The sequence below is a fragment of the Mesoplodon mirus genome, assembly GCF_964341445.2.
Source record: "Mesoplodon mirus genome assembly, chromosome: 14".
Lineage (NCBI taxonomy): Eukaryota > Metazoa > Chordata > Mammalia > Artiodactyla > Ziphiidae > Mesoplodon > Mesoplodon mirus.
This window is the reverse complement of record NC_138990.1, coordinates 56,084,900-56,103,938: the sequence shown is the minus strand read 5'-3', so window position 1 is coordinate 56,103,938 and position 19,039 is coordinate 56,084,900. Positions and strand designations below refer to the sequence as shown.

The 19,039-nt window shown below is 34.6% G+C and overlaps 1 protein-coding gene across 2 annotated transcripts in view; it reads left to right on the top strand.

Moving 5' to 3' along the window:
- The window catches only part of MAP4K3 (mitogen-activated protein kinase kinase kinase kinase 3), a 193,967-nt gene that overhangs the window by 153,539 nt on the left and 21,389 nt on the right, over positions 1-19,039 (top strand). For both annotated transcript variants that reach the window (XM_082641992.1, XM_082641991.1), the window contains 8 exons: positions 5,083-5,121; positions 5,365-5,418; positions 8,199-8,241; positions 9,448-9,607; positions 10,474-10,586; positions 13,849-13,890; positions 16,198-16,282; positions 17,701-17,780. In XM_082641992.1, the coding sequence (XP_082498118.1) occupies positions 5,083-5,121; positions 5,365-5,418; positions 8,199-8,241; positions 9,448-9,607; positions 10,474-10,586; positions 13,849-13,890; positions 16,198-16,282; positions 17,701-17,780 (616 nt within the window). The remainder of the gene's footprint in view (positions 1-5,082; positions 5,122-5,364; positions 5,419-8,198; positions 8,242-9,447; positions 9,608-10,473; positions 10,587-13,848; positions 13,891-16,197; positions 16,283-17,700; positions 17,781-19,039) is intronic.

Here is a 19,039-nt window from a genome sequence, read left to right as displayed (position 1 = left end):
GCAGCTTACAGGTGTAACAATTTAAGATGTTCGTAGGCCTGAATTAGCAAGATATGGGGACAGGACTCTGCTCTTCCCCGTAGAGTCTCATTTCCTGAGTTCATGGATAAACTATCATTATAAAAGCTAATTTATAGGGAAATATTTAAATTGCCAAAATCTCCCAGCTATGTAGATATTATTTCAATAATCAGAACTACTGAAAATTTCCAAATATAATTTCAGTGACATTAGAGGGTTGAGACATATTATATACCCATATTTTAGTTAAAATATGTTAAGTTAACATGTTAAGCAGGTGACTAAAAGACAAGCAACTCAGATTTAGAAGTAACGCAAAATCATGTTTCTTTTTTTATAGACTAAATGTTTAAATACTCTTTTCTTAACCCAGAAACGGCTTTGAATGACAAGCTAGAGAAATGCATTAGTTTTGATTTTGCTGAACTTCAGTTAAATAACATGAAGTTTTTGTTTTTGTTTTAAACCTTATGTTTCCTAAAATGGAAAATAAGTCTAAACTTTCCCTGGTTGAAAAATGAAATTTTATCAAAATAGTAACATTTGCTGTTTATAGTTTGTCTTGATTTGTTGATGGGCAACAAAGGAAAGTTTGTCTCATAATGGGTTAGCAAATAAATTCTGACGTGTTTTTGTGTTATTTTGTCTAAGTTTCAGGTCACTAGTTTTAAGGATCTTGTTAGCAAATTTTGATGTATTTTAAGAGATTGTATAATTTTGAAAAATATTTCATTTACTTTGGTTTATTTTAAATATATTTTTGTATTATATACTTGCAAAAATACCCCAAAAATGGCCTATCATTAAATGCTTTTCTAGATTCCTTAGTTCCCATTGTCTGATTTTTTGATTGTTAGACATTTTCATATTATATAGTTACTTTGGCTAGGTAAATGTTAATAATTTCCCCAACCTTCATTTTTTGATTAATTGGATCCCTGCTTAAGGAACTTTATTCTATATAACGAATCACTGGCAAGGTAGGTTGCCCCAAAGTTTGCCCTTTGGCTGTGTTTCATGTACAGGTATATACATACATGTGACATGAGCATGGATGTAGCACTTCTCTTACTGTACTGCTATGTCTGCTTTATTCTTGTGACTAGGCAGTGTTTTAAAACTCACAGGATTTCCTGCTTTCTCCATAGGTGATCAGGCAGACAGATTTCCATTTATGGGTTTCTGCCTATTCCAGACCACGCAGGAACTAAGTTTGTTTGTTTTTTTAACAGAATGCATATGTGTTTTGACTTATTGGGTTGTTTCCTTTTGAATTGTTATCATTGGGGTCAACTTTCCTATTTAAACCAACAAAATACTATTTTTAAAAGAAAACTCTAAATTATTTCTGATTTTGTTTTTAATGTAGAGCAAAAGTTCTAAAAATAAATTCTCTTCTAAAGACTTAAATAATAGTGAAAAGAAATTCCTGGCATAATTAAGTATAGTAGTAGTAAATGCCAGATCCAGAGTCAGAACTGTCTCTTGCTATAAACTGTGTAACTTGGAGAAATTTACCTCAATTTTCTGTAATAAATGGGGATTATAATAGTACCTGCCTCATAGTATGCTAAGGGTGAAATGGAATAATCATTGTAAAGCATTTAGCACATTTAGGGTTTAATACACATTAGTTGCCCTTATTTGTAGTGTTTACTCAGTAAATGTTGATTGTAAGAGCAAGTGAATATGAGAGAATAAAATTGCTTTTTGGTTTTAAAGAAATAGGGAAGTTTTTTGGTTTGTTCTCATATATAATCAGGGCAGTACTTACGGACTGTTTTGAGTCAGTTAGGCAATTTTGAATGGTTCTAGTAACCAGCAGCTAATTCAAATATGCCAAATACTTTGGTGGTGGTTTTTGACTTCTCTCCCTATCAGTTTCTTCACTTTATCAGTTAAATCTATGATCTATGTTTGCATGTTTTTCCATTTTTAACCTCTTCATCCAAATTTTCTGGTCATTTTCAGTTGACTTAGTAGTTCAATATGAGGGCATCATTTTTGTTTTGTTTTATTCATTACTTTCTCAGAATTCCATAATAGAGGAATCCAAGTAGACCAGTGAATAGTGACATTATTTATTATGTCACATCCAGTATTGGTGATTAAATCAGTATCACATTTTTCTCCAATGCTCTCAAGATACGGTATAAATGAACCTTTATGCAAATTAGCCATATTTCATTTTCTCTTTTATAAAGGCTGAAAAGCAAATCATATTTTCTACTTTTCATTAAGACTTCATAAATTCTGTAACTTTACTAACAAAATATCTTAACACATAGTAGGAAATTTACAAGTAAATGAATTAAAAAATATACATATGAGTCCCTAGCCTTAGGATATCTGCTTTTTCACGTTCTCTTATTCTTACAGAACCTATACTCCCAGGAAGATAATGTTTTAAAAAGTGGAATGCCATATAAGTCCAATTAAATATGGTAAACTGAAAATAAACTACATTTAAATTCCCCTCTTAATTATTTTCAAATACTAATATTCTCTACTGGAAAAAGAAATGGCTCAAAAAATATTGTCACATGCTTAAGAAAAAGTTTGTTTTCACATCTTCTAAGATGATGTGAAAGCCCACTGTACAGTTCAGAGATACTATGTTTAATTTGGTAAAATAATTTAAAGCAGTGCTTCCGAAATTTTTAGTCTCAGGATCCCTTTACGGTCTTACAAATTATTAAGGATTCCAATGAGCTTTTGTTTATATCACTTATAAATATCAATATTTATAGTACTGGAAATTTAAACGGAAAACTTTTCAAAATATTTATTTACTTCAAATAGTAATATACTCATTCCATGTTACCATAAAAAAAAATTTTATGTGTATTAAAAACTTCCTCATCTTTAAGAACCAATTCAGGGACTTCCCTGGTGATCCAGTGGTTAAGACTTCACCTTCCAATGCAGGGGGTGTGGGTTCGATCCCTGGTCAGGAGCTAGGATCTCACATGCCTCGTGGCCAAAAAACCAAAACATGAAACAGAAGCAGTATTGTAACAAATTCAATGAAGACATTAAAAATGGTCCACATCAAAAAAAGTCTTTAAAAAAAAAAGAACCAATTCAAATGCCACCTCTTAATGGTACCCTCTTTGCAACACCACTTTGTTCATCTCATGAGACTTAGAAGCAGCTTTATGTATGTCAGTATAATACAGCAAACGTTTTGTTGAGGGTCACAAATAACATTTTTTATGAAGAATAGCTGTTTTTTTCCTGAAACAAAATAATATTAGTAAGAAAGGTGGCATTGTTTTATATTCTTTGCAGATCTCCTTAACGTCTGGCTTAATAGAAGACAGCTGGATTCTCATATCTGTTACTAATCTATTATGATATCATACATCTCATAGTCTCCAGAAAACTCCAGAGTTTCATTCTCAACGAAAGAGTAAGAGTGAAAAAAGAAAGAAAAAGAGTGAATAAGAGTAAAAAAAAAAAAAAAGAAAAAGTGCTTTAGATTATGAAAATAGTTTTTTACCTTGCAGACCTCTTACAGGAGCCTAAAGGACCCCCAGGATCCCCAGACTGTGCTTTGAGAATCGCTGGTTTAGAGAAATGTTGCTTAGTTGATAATAATAAAGAAAACACTAATTGAGTACTTACTGTGCTCTGAAATACTATTCAAAGAATTAATTAATTGTATCTGCAGATAAACATTTTGACATAGGTACTATTGTAATTCCCATTTTGCTTAGGAAAATAAGAGTAACTTATCGAAGGCCACATAGCTAACAGTGGCAGAGGCAGGATTCAGATTCAGGCTGTCTTTGCTTCACAACCTGTCATCATTTTGCTATACTGCCTCTAGGTAGAAGTCCTGTCTTCGAGCTAGTCCTTGAAGAGCTTTGTGAATAGGTAATACATTTGACTGAAGTACCTTAATTTTTTTATCTGCAAAATAGGATTTGCAATTAGTTTATGGTTTTCCTATGTCGTTTACAACTCCAGATTTAAAAGTTTGTCACTTTTTAATACTTAAATTGTTATTAAACTATCCTAACTAAAACATTTGATGGCTAAAATCTATTCTATTAATTGTTTATACCAGCTAACCATACCTTTCAGTTTCTCTGGTTTTATGCTTTGATAATTCTGAGGGCAGTTTTTCCACTATATATAGGAAAGGGAAATGATTAGAAGGTACTACCTTACAACTTATGAGGAGAGTAAATTTTCTGCTGAATCACTTTTACCACAGTAATCTGTCAGTAACCGTATTTCTATCTCGTTAGCTTTAAGAAGGCTATTGAGTTTCTAATGCTTGAAGAGTATAGTATAGGAGGTATGTTGCATGAACTTTCAGTGAAAAGAAGTAAGGGAACTTCAGGAATGCCGTGAGTTCTCTCTTACATTCCTGAATATCATAGTTTTATAAATTGCTCCTAATGATAAAATCCTCGCACCTGGTCTGATACAGGCTTAGTCTCCCAAAAGTGTAAATGTGTTTGCCAGTACACCACTGGAGAACAGATACTTCAGGTAAGTGAGTGTCTTCTGTGAAAGCAAAGTGCTGCTACATTCATGTATTCACATCACATGCATGCATGCTTTTGCAGAGATCCAACACGTTGAGTTTCATTTTGTAGGATTGCCTGAGAGCATGATGTTTTTTTAAACTGTGTCACCTTTCTTACATTAAGAAAAAGAAAATATAATTTCAGGCGTCAGGTAAAATATTCCAGGTAAAATTTAAATCCTGGAACCCCCTGACTGTGACCCTGCAATTATTGTTTTGTCAGTCCCAATTGTGACATTTCATGGTGGGTTGTCCTTTGTCTGAATTGGTATTTTTCAATAAACACTTGGATTTATTTTGTTCATTTAAAATACATGTATAAAGACATTAGCAACAGAAAGTAGATACCTCATTAAATATAACCTGATGTTTTATGGTATAGCGATGATCGTTACAGCAAGTTTTTAGTGAATAGTAAAAAAGTGTTTTAAATTTATAGATAAGGTTAAAGTGATGAAAAATTGTACTTAATATTTCTTTGCTTTATTCACATTATTTTTAATTTTTATTTTTCTCCTAAGGAGTCTTCTGAAGTCTGTTGAAGAAGAATTACATCAGCGGTAACTTTAATTTTTAATTAAGCTTAAAATACTTTGTTACAGATGAGTAAAGTCTCTTTGCCCCCTTCTCTATCATGTAGCCTAAGATTGTGTTGTTGTTGTTTTAATATCCTGAATCCTGTAAAGACATAGAAATAAAATTCTGTCCTACAGTAGCCCTTCCTGCATTTTCTAAAATTTCTTCTTAAGCTGTTTTGGTAAAGTCCATTTGGTAACAGTGGAATTATCCTTCTTTATCCTTAGAGGGCATGTGGCACATTTAGAAGATGATGAAGGGGATGATGATGAATCCAAACAGTAAGTTCTGTTTCCATTTTTAGTAAAAGAAAAAGTGTCATTTGACCTGATTTAGTAAATCTGGCAGCTTAATATTGAAGTAATTTTAATATCATTAATAATATAGTATCATGGGTTGTACCACGGTTTCTTTCCTTTTCTCTGTTCTAATTGTATTAGTCAGTTCGGGCATCCTTAACAAAATACCATAGACTGGTATTTATTTCTCATGGTTCTGGAGGCTGGGCTGCTGGATAGTTTAGTTCCTGGTGAGAGCTCTCTTCCAGGCTTGCAGGCAGCTGCCTTCTCAGTATGTCCTCAGATGGACTTTCCTCAATGTACACATGCAGAGAGAGAAATCTCTCTCCCTCTTTTTATAAGGACACCAGTCCTATCTGATTAGGACCTCATTCTTATGAACTCAGTTAACCTTAATTACCTCCCAAAAGCACTGTCTCCAAATACAATCACATTTCACTGTAAGCAGTCAGAAAGAACCAAGCCTCTCCTTCAGCACTTTGCTTAGAAATCTCCTCAGCTAACTATCCGGTTTCATCCCTTGCAGGTTTTCCTTCCACAAAACACTAGAACATGAACGCAATTCATCCGAGTTCTCTGCCACTTTATAACAATGATTACCTTTCCTCCAGTTTCCAATAACTCATTCATCATTTCCATCTTGAGACCTCACCAGAATGGCCTTTAATATCCATTAAAGGACATTGTGTTAATGACTATTTGTGTATTCTCTAAAAAGATGGAAGCTTTCTTACCGGCTCTCCTCTTTTCTCATTGACCTCTTGCTCTTAACGTCTATGCTTCTAGCATGTACCCCCAAACTCTTCCAGCCTTTACCTATTACCCAGTTCCATAACTGCTTCCACATTTTTATGTATTTATTACAGTAGCACCCCACTTCTTAGTACCAAAATATGTCTTAGCTCAGGCTGCCATAACAAAATATCATGGACCGAGTGGCTTGAACAACAGAGATTTGTCACAGTTCTGGAGGCTGGGATGTCCAAGATAAGGTGACCGCAGATTTAGTTCCCGGTGAGGGCCCTCGTCCTGGCTTGTAGACAACTGCCTTCTTGCTGTGTCTTCACATGGCCTTTTCTCAATCTGTGCACAGAGAGACAGAGAGAGATTGAGATCGAGATCTCTTCCTCTTCTTATAAAGCCACCAATCCTGTTGGATTAGCTCCCCACCCATATGATCTCATTTAACCTCAGTTACCTCCTAGAAGCCCTGTGTCCAAATACAAGCACATTGGAGGTTAGGGTTTCAACCTACAAATTTTGAGTGGTCACAATTCAGTCCATAGCACGAGTTGATAAAAAAAGAACTTTGAAAAAAATTTACAAAGACAGTAAACATATCCTGTAGTTTAATGTTATAAATTAGTCAGTAATTGCTGTAATTATTACTACAGCTACAAAGAGTCTTACTCTATGGGGAGGGGGAAGGGTAAGCTGTGACAAAGGGAAAGAGAGGCATGGACATATATACACTACCAAACGTAAGGTAGATAGCTAGTGGGAAGCAGCCGCATAGCACAGGGAGATCAGCTCGGTGCTTTGTGACCGCCTGGAGGGGTGGGATAGGGAGGGTGGGAGGGAGACGCAAGAGGGAGGGGATATGGGGACATATGTATATGTATAACTGATTCATTTTGTTATATAACACACCATTGTTAAGCAATTATACTCCAATAAAGATGTAAAAAAAAAAAAAGAGTCTTACTATATGGTTGATTAAATTTCATCTGATATGTTTCAAATAAATAATTTAGATACAAATGTATTTTTGAGGGGAGAATATTTTCACTTACATAATTATTAATATTTAGTCCTTTTAGTTTTGGGGGTTTTGTTGCTTGTTTTTGGTTTGTTTTTAAAGAAAGATGCAGTTTCATGGTAGAGTGACAAAAGCACCTGAGAAGCAGCTGGGGCATTGATTTTCCTTTCTACCTCACCACTCTATGACCTTGAATCAGGTCACTTAACCTCTCTGGGCCTCAGTCTCCTCATCTGAGAGTATATGCTCCATAATCTTTTAATTTTTAGTACTTCTAAAACTCCAGTTCTGAGTTGTAATGAATCTTAGCTTCAACCAAATAAATTCTGCCAGTAATTTCATAGAGTATGTATATAGCTTTTGATGAGCTTCATCAGAGATATTCCATATCTAACAGTAGTAAAAATGAAGCTTACATTGTAATATATTTTTATATCATTTTACGATTTTTCCTTAAACCAACTGTTGCTTGTGTTTTTATATTAACTAGCTTTCAATTGATATAAATTGGAATTATGGCTATCTTTTCCAGTTTTAATTACTAAAATAATATTTGAAAACAAGAAAGCATATCTAGGGCTTCCCTGGTGGCGCAATGGTTGAGAGTCTGCCTGCCAATGCAGGGGACATGGGTTCGTGCCCCGGTCCAGGAAGATCCCACATGCCGCGGAGCGGCTGGGCCTGTGAGCCATGGCCGCTGAGCCTGCACGTCCGGAGCCTGTGCTCCGCAACAGGAGAGGCCACAACAGTGAGAGGCCCGCGTACCACAAAAAAAAAAAAAAAAAAAGAAAGAAAGTATATCTACTCGGTTACTTTTGAATAATACTTCATTTAGCATAACTTGAACATTTCACAAAGTATTTTGAAAAACGCTCATAACCTTAGAAAAAGAAACTTGTTTATACAAAATTTTCTTCCATATCTTTAAAAAAATAATCATATTTTAGTAATGATTTGTTTGTAAAATGACGAGTTCTGATTCTAAGCGTTTATGATTTTATAGTTCAACCATGAAAGCAAAAGTTCCACCTCCTTTGCCACCAAAGGTAAGCAAATTTGTTTCTCAGTTTGAATTGTGTATGTGTGTCTGCCACTTTAATACTGTATTAATACTTACTCTGTGGCTTATTTTCACTTCGGATCCACAAAGAAAAGTCATGAAGAAGTTACTAACCGTGATATAAGTAGACAATTGTGATTGTTTTTGTCTTTTTTTAATCATCCAACTTGTCATTTGGTGTTTATTCTAAATAATAAGTTCCAGAAATTTGTACATGAAAATGATTAAATTAATGGATTAGTATTTCACTTGGGTTAGAAAACTCATACTTTTAATAAGATTTTTTTCCTCAAAATCTGTAATCTACTAGTAACTGATTAAGTTCATATGCATAGCAAATTCTAATTATAAAATGAACTGTTTATAAAATGAGTTGTAAGATTTGAAATCAATTATAAATTGATTTATAAATGAGAATTGGAGTCTGACCAGTCTAGATATCCAGTGTATTACTATATTTTGTTTTTATTTTACTTCTAAGAAAATCACGATTCACCCAGGTAAATAGGACTGTTCTTGCTTGTTCAGTTTTACATTAGCAGAAATATAGAGACGTGAGTTTCAAAGAGACAAGTGCTGAGCAGTCTTCCTAATAAGGGACATATTATAAGAATTTATAAATTCTCCAAACCTTCAGCTGACTGGAGGTTTTTCCATTGTCTGCACAGAGTTTCCCAGGTATCCCATATTTTTGAGTTAGTATTCTCTCATTTGATAAAATTTTAATTGGCATCTTCTTCTGCCCCCAGTCTGAAAGATTAAGCATTAACATAAAAGATAATGAGTCACCTTAAAGAGACAGTTTAGATTGGCCTTGTAAGGAGCTGAACTTTGATTAGCCTGAATGCTTAAAATAAAAGGAGACTCATTTAAATTGGGCATCATAAAGACCAGAATATTTTTATTTGGCAAGTCTAAGTGGGTAGGCTTGTGAGGAATTAATAGAAACAGGTCTTTTTTTTTCCTGAGAAAATATTTTAGGTGTACATTTTTAGGATATATATTAAGATTACCTGAATCAGATAGTTGAATTAACCCAATAAGAGTTGAAACTCAACTAGTAAACACAGTTTGAAAGCCTCTGATACATAATAATATTTACTTCAGGGCAGATATTCAGTATTTTTCATGTTTAATGAAACAAAAATAATTTCATGTTTAATCATTGGTCTCCTTTTCTGTATTATTTCAGCCGAAGTCCATATTCATACCACAGGAAACTCATTCTACTGAGGATGAAAATCAAGGAACAATCAAGAGATGTCCCACGTCAGAGAGCCCAGCAAAGCCCTCCCAAGTTCCACCTAGGCCACCACCTCCCAGGTTACCTCCACAGAAGCCTGTTGCTTTAGGTAATGGGGGAAGGGAAGGTGAAATAAGAATGTTGCCAGGTTTTCATAATGTGTGAAAAAAATGGAGGGACTCCTTTTAAGAGATTATTTGAAATTCCTTTGGGGAAGGGAGAAGGAAGGCAATGGCTCTAGAGATGTTTTCTGCTTTTTGCCTCATAGTTTGAAGTGTTTTTATGACAGGATTACCTATGACCCAGTCTGGGATATTTTGCCTCTTCTTTCTCATTTCATGTCTAGCCTTCCCTCTTTTGGAGAATCGTTTGCACCCAATTTGTTATTTATCTAGAGTGTGGCAACAAAAGAAATTAAACTCTGAACAAACAAGGAAAATGTGTTTGGTCCTAGGCTACTTCTGTTTTAGAAAAAGAAGAGGATACCTTGTCTGACTCCTTTATTTTGTTTCATTTAATCATTTTTAGAAAAATGATTGTCAGTATTTGCTAGGTATTTGCCTCCAAAGTAATACTAGAAGGTACTGTTTTAATACTGTAAAGTGTCTTGTGTGTTATGCAGAAGAAGCAATTAAAAAAAGAGCAACTAATGTTTCTTGGATAACAGACTATAAATTGCCCATTTCCTGAAAGTAGTTATGTATTCAATATTTCTTTTCTTTTTAACACAAATATATGTACTTAGATACAGCCTGAATTTTAATTTGCCTATGTGAAAGAAATAGAGATAAAAGTAGAAGAACATATATATAAAAGACTTCTTACAGTAGTAAATATTTTGATAGGGTAATCCCAAATGAAGGCTGAAATTGTCTCAGAGATAATATTTTTTGTTTCCTACTTGATAATTTTCTGAATGAAAATTTTCATAAAAATTAATCCTTTTCTAATATATTTACATGTATCTTACTGAAGGAAATGGAGTGAGCTCCTTCCAGTTAAATGGTGAACGAGATGGTTCATTATATCAACAACAGAATGACCACAGAGGCACAAACCTTGCGAGGAAAGAAAAGAAAGATGTACCAGTAGGTATTTATATTCATAAGCTCTACTTATATTTGTTTCCTTTTTCACTATTAAATTAGTTTTGCAGTTATAATTGATGGAACTCTAGCAATTATATATTTTAAATTTGTATGTTTATATTTTAGTATATGAATTATAATAATTGTTTAAATCTTGAAAAAATGACTTCGCTGTGGTAAACATGAATGAAAGCTTTCGACTGTTCAAATTATTTAGGCCAATTTGTTATATTGCGTATTATAAAATGTGACCTCTGCATACAGCTAACACTTAGTATTCTTGTGATTGTTGAGAAAATATTATTCTCATTGATTAGAATGATTCTTATACATTGCTTTTATAGTCTAATGAACTTACTGAAGGAAGGACATGGACAGATAAGGAAAGCCATAGCTTCTACCTCAGGACAAATTTCTGTTACATAATTTGTGATATTACTACTCTTACTCAAAGCAAATAGCTAACAAGGAAGAAAAATTAAGATTATTTTCTAGTAGATATAAGATATCACTTTAGGAAAGGTGAAGTTAGTCTTACCAGCTATTCCTGTTACAAATGTTAGATAAAACACTATGACATAACTACTAAAACATAAATAGAATTTATCAGGGAGCTTAAAAATTTTTAACATTTGTAAAGAATTTACTCTTAATCATCAGGTGACATTTGTCCATCATCATAGAACTTAAAACAACAAAAAAATCCTTAAAATTCCCAATTCAGCGGTTGCCAACAAGATCACAAGACAGTATTTTGGGGGAAGTTTTTGTGTATAATAACATTTGTTATTTTTCTAGAAATTTACAGGACATATGGTTATGTGCATACAGCTATACTTTGTGTACTAAGCACATTGCTAGAGGCTTTTGTTCTGTATCTGTTCAACTGTTTCATAAGATTTCGCTATAGATATGACATACCATTTTTTATAATTCAGTTAAAGCATTTAACTGGGGTTATGCATTGTAATTTGTGAAACTTAGGACATTTTTTACAAAAGTGAAATGTCCCGTAGGAATAATAGGATTCATGAAGTCTGTCCAACTGAGTAGTGCCTTTTTGCTTTCATCAGTTTAAATTTTAGCAGCCCTGCTAATGTAGTAGTATAAAAATGCAGCCTAATGATTTTGCAACACAGTATAATAACCTTTGAGAGATGGATACATTTTTTAATTTATGCACTTTTAATTCACTTTTCCTATTACCTTATTTTATCAGGATAAGGAACTAGTAATTAAACTAACAGTCTCAATAATTCTGAAAGAAATATGTCATGACTGTATCAGGATAAACAGTATCCCTGGTATATTGAAACATGATTACAGTTTGTGCAGCTTCTTGAAATTATTTACAGCCAGTTCTGTCAGTACTTAAGTTAAAATGACAGTTACAACATTCAGAGCTCCCTAATTAAAAATGATGTTTTGCTAAAATAGATGATATGTGATAAAAAAAATAAGTACATAAATCATTTGCAAAATGGAAAAAATTATCAGAAATTGATGGCAGTATTAGGCTGTACATCCTCATAAACATATCTACAAAGTAAAATTTCATAGTCTTAGTTTTAGAAATGTCTAAAAGTTACTCATGTAAGTAGTACTACACAGAATATTTCATTTGTATCATGTATATGAAATCAATTAACAGTAGCTTTTTAATTTTGGTCTCATTTAAACAATTCTGATTTATATTAGATTGAGAAAAAATTATAATGTCATTCCTTAAAACGCTGTTAAGATTAACCTCAAAAGGAACCTAGACTTTCATTAAATTTATGTTTAAATTATAATCTCTCCCAAGGAGATTCCTTCTCCACGGATAAATCATATACCCCAGGAATGTAGCCCCTTGGAGAAATTTCTGGTACTGTTGAGAATATCGTAATAGATGAGCCATGTGCTATTTTTCCTCTCTTTAAATTATCAGTATACTGTGACCAATGATTCATGCATTTGAGTCCATCAAAATTTAAAACTTCACTTGACAAAACACTCTGTAAACAAGGTTAACATAATGTGCAGACTAGGAGAAAACATTTGTAATATATATATAACAGATAAAGTATTTAAGTCTAGATATATAAGGAGCTTCAACAAATAAGAAAAAGGTAACTCAGTTTAAAAAAAAGGGGGGGGGGCTTCCCTGGTGGCGCAGTGGTTGAGAGTCCGCCTGCCGATGCAGGGGACACGGGTTCGTGCCCCGATCCCGGAAGATCCCACATGCCGCGGAGCGGCTGGGCCCGCGAGCCATGGCCGCGGAGCCTGTGTGTCCGGAGCCTGTGCTCCGCAACGGGAGAGGCCACAGCAGTGAGAGGCCCGCGTACAGCAAAAAAAAAAAAAAATAAAAAAAAAAAAATAAAAAAAAATAAAAAAAAGGGGGGGGGGGATCCGGGGGGGAGAATTCACAGGAGAGGAAAAACTTTTTTTTAATAAGATTCTCAACCTTCCTAGCAATCAGAGGCATGCAAGTTAATGAGAAACACAGGAGAAGACATTTTTTACTCCTGAAAAAACTGTTAATCAGTTTGAGAACATTAAGTGTCTGTGAGACCATAAGGAACCAGGACTCTCGTATATTGCTGGTGGGAGCGATATGAAGTGGGCACTTGGAAAGGCAGTTTGGCAGTCAGTATCCACTAAAATATAAAGGTACAGACCCCATATTCCAGAAGTTTCACTTCTCACAACATATCCTTAAAAACCATTCACACATGTAGTAAGGTATGTGCAAGGGTGATCATTTCCACATTGTTGTTATGGTAAAAATTTGAAAATAATTTTAAATATCCAATAACAATTAGGGAATTGCTAAATAAAGTATGTTATATTCATACTGTACTGCAGTTAAAGCAAATGAGTCAATGTACTTATGCTGTCCAAGACCCAACGTTAAGGCAAAGAACAAGTTGATAAACAGTAAATAACTGTTTATGTTCTAAAACACACACAAAAACAGTATTTCTGTGGGGACATGTATATAAATATGTGCAAAAAGGTCTGGAAGGATACACAAATACATGAGCACATATAATTGCCTAGAGAAAAGTTTGGAAGGATGTACAATAAACCATTTGGGGGGGGGAAGGTACTAGGAATAAGTGGAGTGTGAAAGGATTATAGGGGACTTCAGTATTATCTATAATGTTTTGTTTGACAAAGAGAATGTATTCATGTATTTTATTCTGATACATGTGTTTGAAATACAGTACTGATATACCAAACAACAAGAAGTATAATCATGCATGTGTTCTTTTTCTAGAAGCCTATTAGTAATGGCCTACCCCCAACACCTAAGGTGCACGTAAGTATAAATACCAAATAGGTTAAGTTTTCAAACTAAATACAATGACAAATAATTGCTTGAATGTGTACCTTTGGTTGGATTTTTTTGCCTGTTTGAAACAATCCATCATTATTGAAAAAAATCTAAAAGATTGCTAATTTACATATTAATTGATTATATCTGAAAAGTAACTTTTCAAAAGAAAATTACGATAAATTATACATTTTAAAGCTGCTTTATTCAAAAATTATTAATATTTTCTTTGCACATATTTTTGAAGGAATGTGAAAAATGCACAGTTATCAAAAACAGAATTTTAGAACTAGAGGGAACATTGAAGGAGCATCTGGCCCAAAGTCTATTTTTTGCCCATGAATAAAACTGAGACCCAAAGATCTTAGTCACCAAGATCACAAAACAGCACCCAACTCTAACCAGACCTAGAACTAGAACGTAAATGTCCTATGTTATAGTCCTTGTAGGTTTTTTATATCTATATGTACCATGCTGTCCTTTTTAGGATTAAAATGATATTAACTCAATGTAATTTTAGGTTAGTATGGATAGAACTACATTTTCGCTGATACAAATCTCTAATCTAAAACCTTATGTAATACTAGTTTAGACAATGTCCATAATTTTTCTGGTTTTTAACCTCCCAACTCTACTATTTAGCCTTTTTACTTTTTAACTCTACTTTTTAATTAGTATAAAGATCTAAATAATCATACCTCATTTTACAAAAAGAAGTTTTGAGTGTAAAGGGCTCCTGAGTCTAGAGATTTATGTATACAATAGGGATGAGATTTCCTGTTGGGCTACAAGATGAAATTTCTTGATCAGGTATACAGTTGACAGGGAAGAGCTGATAACTATGGACCAACTATACAAATTAGCTTTAGGTTGGGACTGGTTTGATTGTTTTGTACCTCATTTTGTCATTTGGATTTTTTAGGGGTTTAACAATACCTTAATATGTGAATTTTGGTACCTATCTTAAAGGATAATTGTAAGGGTTAGTTAAGTGATATAATTTCTGCCCTACACCATAAAAACATTTTTTATTGGTCTCCTACCACCTGGTGGTATTGCCAGGCTATTATTCTTTTTTGGGAACTAAAATCTTAAAAATACTGGTTGGGGGGCTTCCCTGGTGGCGCAGTGGTTGAGAATCTGCCTGCTAACGCAGGGGACACGGGTTCGAGCCCTGGTCTGGGAGGATCCCACATGCCGCGGAGCAACTAGGCCTATGAGCCACAACTACTGAGCCTGTGCGTCTGGAGCCTGTGCTCCGCAACTAGAGGCCATGATAGTGAGAGACCCGCGCACCATGATGAAGAGTGGCCCCCGCTTGCCACAACTAGAGAAGGCCCTCGCACAGAAACAAAGACCCAACACAGCAAAAATAAATTAATTAATTAATAAACTTCTACCCCCAACATCTTCAAAAAAAAAAAAAAACTGGTTGGTAGGTTTCTGTGAGTAAAAAGGAAATCTTAAGATTTAATATTTTGATTTTTTTGTGTTAATATTTTTAATCCACTGTAGTCAACAGTAATCGCTCACAGTATTATCTCCCTGTTGGTAAAGAAAACATTCCTGCTGTAAAATGATGCACAGTGCTGTCCTTACCACATATTTCTGTATTCTTTTTCCCGCCAAGTTTTTGTTAGTAAAAGTAATTAATTGGGTAAGCTTTCTTGTATTTATTTATTCTAACCAGAACAATAATTTCAAAACTAACATCTTATTCTTTGAAGATCAAAAAATGTTCAAATGAGTGATATTATTTTTCACTATAAGATATTTATTATCTGAAAGGTTTGTCAATAAGCTTGATAAATAAATATTAACATCAAAAAATAAAGCTTTTTGTTGAATCCTTCCATGGAAAATAATCAGATTGCTCAACTTTTTTTAAAAGTACATCTCTATGTTTTGAGATTAAAGTCCGTATATGAATTTCAAATCAACCATACCTTTTCCACTTTGTAATATTAAATTCAGTGCTTAGTGCTATTTTTAGGCTCATGAAACCAAGTAAGAAAATGTTCACCTTTGTAGAGATTATGATTTCCTTCTTACCAGAGAATATTGTATTACTCTTAATGTGGGACATGTAAGTAATTCTTCTGTAAGCAATTATTGTGCAGAATTAGTTGCTATTACTGCTTTGTTTATTTGAGAAGATAGGAAGAATAAAATGACTCTTCTAAGTAAAATCTTATATCATCTGACAGTTGTGCCTGAAACCTCTGTGATACCACTGTAAGGCAAATGACTAGGACTCGTTAGATTTATTTGGTTATTTTTTGTTTTTTACAGATGGGTGCATGTTTTTCAAAGGTTTTTAATGGATGTCCCTTGAAAATTCACTGTGCAACATCATGGATAAATCCAGACACAAGAGGTAGTACTATATATTTTTATCTGTTATCTTTCTGATTGTTTAGTGTTTTCATGAGACCAGGAAAGCACTCAGTTTTAATCACTTTCTGCATACCTTTCCGAAAAAAATAATTTACAATTTAAAAAGAAACGTTTTTAAGGTAAATATGTTTCTCTATGTTATTAGCAGTGTTTGAGGTGACACATGGTATTAAAATTTCACTGTGTAGTCACCATATCAATACACTGAAACCATATACTCTGTGCCATGTCTGTATAAAGATACATGTAGAGATACGTACAAACGTATGGTCTCTCCTTCTCTCTCTCTCTCTCTCTCTCTCTCTCTCTCACTCACACACACACACACACACACACACAGAGGTATTCTTACTAAATCTTTCAAAAATCCAAGCTGTAGGTACTTATATTTCACAGGTGAAGAAAATGACACTCAGAGAGGTTCATTGTTTCACAGCCAATCGGTAGTAGAGCTGCAGTTTGATCCCAATTCAGTCCTGTCTGACCACAAAGCTTATGCCTTTAATCTCCCAGTACTAATCCTAAATACTGGGCAGTATAGGAATGTTCTTGGCATTCTAAGTTGTTCTCAGGATACTTCAGTTTAGCCTGGAGAAGTTCTTTACCTGCTTTTTTATATTATCATAAAAACTGATCAAACAGAACCATGGCCAAACTTCTGATATCTTCTAGAAGATATTGAGTACCCTAGCAAGCATCCAAGTTTTAGTTAACTTTTTAAATAGGCTGTAGTCAGATCTTGGTTTTTTTGATGTTATGTTTATAATAATAGCCCATCTGCAAAAATACTTTGAGTCTGTATCAGCTGTTCTTGATTTGCATTCTGTATGTCAGTTGCACATGTTCCTCTCCAAGAGGGAATTTAGAAAATTTGCTGCAGATTCTCTACCAGTCCTTAGCACCCTCTGATGAGTGAGGAGTCCTAGCATGCCATTCTTCAAAACCTCTTTTCATAAAATTTTCTTCACTGCTTTGAGGCTAATATTTGCATATAACTCAATTCCTTGAGCTAGAGTTTCTAACTACTTATTTGCATTAAAATAAAAAATACTGCTTACAGACCACAGTAATTCTTTTTTCATATGTTAATACATATATACTTAATTTATATCAATTCTTTTAAAGAGTATTTTATATATCAAAATCAGTGGATTGGGCTTCCCTGGTGGCGCAGTGGTAGAGAGTCTGCCTGCCGATGCAGGGGACGTGGGTTCGTGCCCCGGTCCGGGAAGATCCCGCATGCTGCGGAGTGGCTGGGCCCGTGAGCCATGGCCACTGAGCCTGCGCGTCCGGAGCCTGTGCTCCACAACGGGAGAGGCCACAACAGTGAGAGGCCTGCGTACCGCAAAAAAAAAAAAAAAAAAAAAAAAAATCAGTGGATTACTTTTGTCATTTCAGATCAGTACTTGATATTTGGTGCTGAAGAAGGGATTTATACCTTGAATCTCAATGAACTTCATGAAACATCAATGGAACAGGTATGTTATTTTGTATTTTTCCTTTTTTAAAAAGATTCTTAGGATATTGTACACAGACACTAAACAAGAAATGTTTCAGTGCTATGATTTGTTGCCTCTTTTGTTCATAAAACCTTCCTAGAGCATATTCTGTTTACCAGGTGCTAAAGACACCCTCACAAGATTAGTCCTCACCTTTAAGTAGCTCATGATCTAATAGATGAAACAAACATGTAAACCAATAACTGCAACACACTTCGAGTTAGATGTCACACTAGGAGTGAGTACAAAGTATAAGCCACAGAGGTGGGTATCACTAGCACCTCCTGTGGGGAGATGAGAAGGAGAGAGACATTTAAGATGGACCATAAATGATGATGAGTAGAAGGTTAGAGGATAAACATGAAAGAGCATGGCAAGCATGGGGAACTGTGAGTGGATAATTCGATTGGAGTATAGAATGAGTGTAGAACAGTAACAATAAATGAAGGTGGATGGGTAGGCAGGTGCCAAACCCCAGAGCTTTGTGTAACATGCTGATGATCAGATCTGTGTTTTAGAAATACCTGTTTGCATTGTGGTGAGAGATGAGACTAGAGATTATGGTTAAAGGGTAAAGAAGTGTTTAGCCAGAGCAAAAGTGGAGAGGACAGAGGGGGGAAAATGGGGTTTGGAATTGTATGGGGACGTGTTTGATTGTCACAATGACTTAGAGGCAGCTTTTGGCATTTAGTACCCAGAGGCCAGAACTGCTAAACAACCTACCCACAAAAATGATGATAATGATGATGGTATTAATAGCTAATACCTGTATAAATCTTATTACGTGCCAGGTACTGTTTTTAAATGCTATTAATCTTCACAGTGACTCTTAGAAGTAGATACCATTATTATTCTCATTTCAGATAAGAAATCTGAGGCTCAGAAAGTAGCTTTTCAGAGATCCCACAGCTGTTAAGTGGCTGAACTGGGATATGGACCCAGGCAAGCTGGCTCCAGAGTCCATGTCCTTAAATACTTCACCATACTGCCTCTCCCACTTGTATCACTTCTATAGAGAAACACTGGACTTAGAGAATTAAAGAGCTAGAATTGGCCAAACTGAATGACCAGTTCAACAAGGAGGTTAAGAAGTCTAGGTTGACTTCAGTTTTCCAACTCGAGTGACTGGATGAGTGACAGTACCACTTGGCAGGGTGTGGTATACAGAAGGAGAGGTCAGTTTGAAGGGAATAATGATGCATTCAGTTTGGTCATGTTGAGTTTTGGGTGCCTGTGAG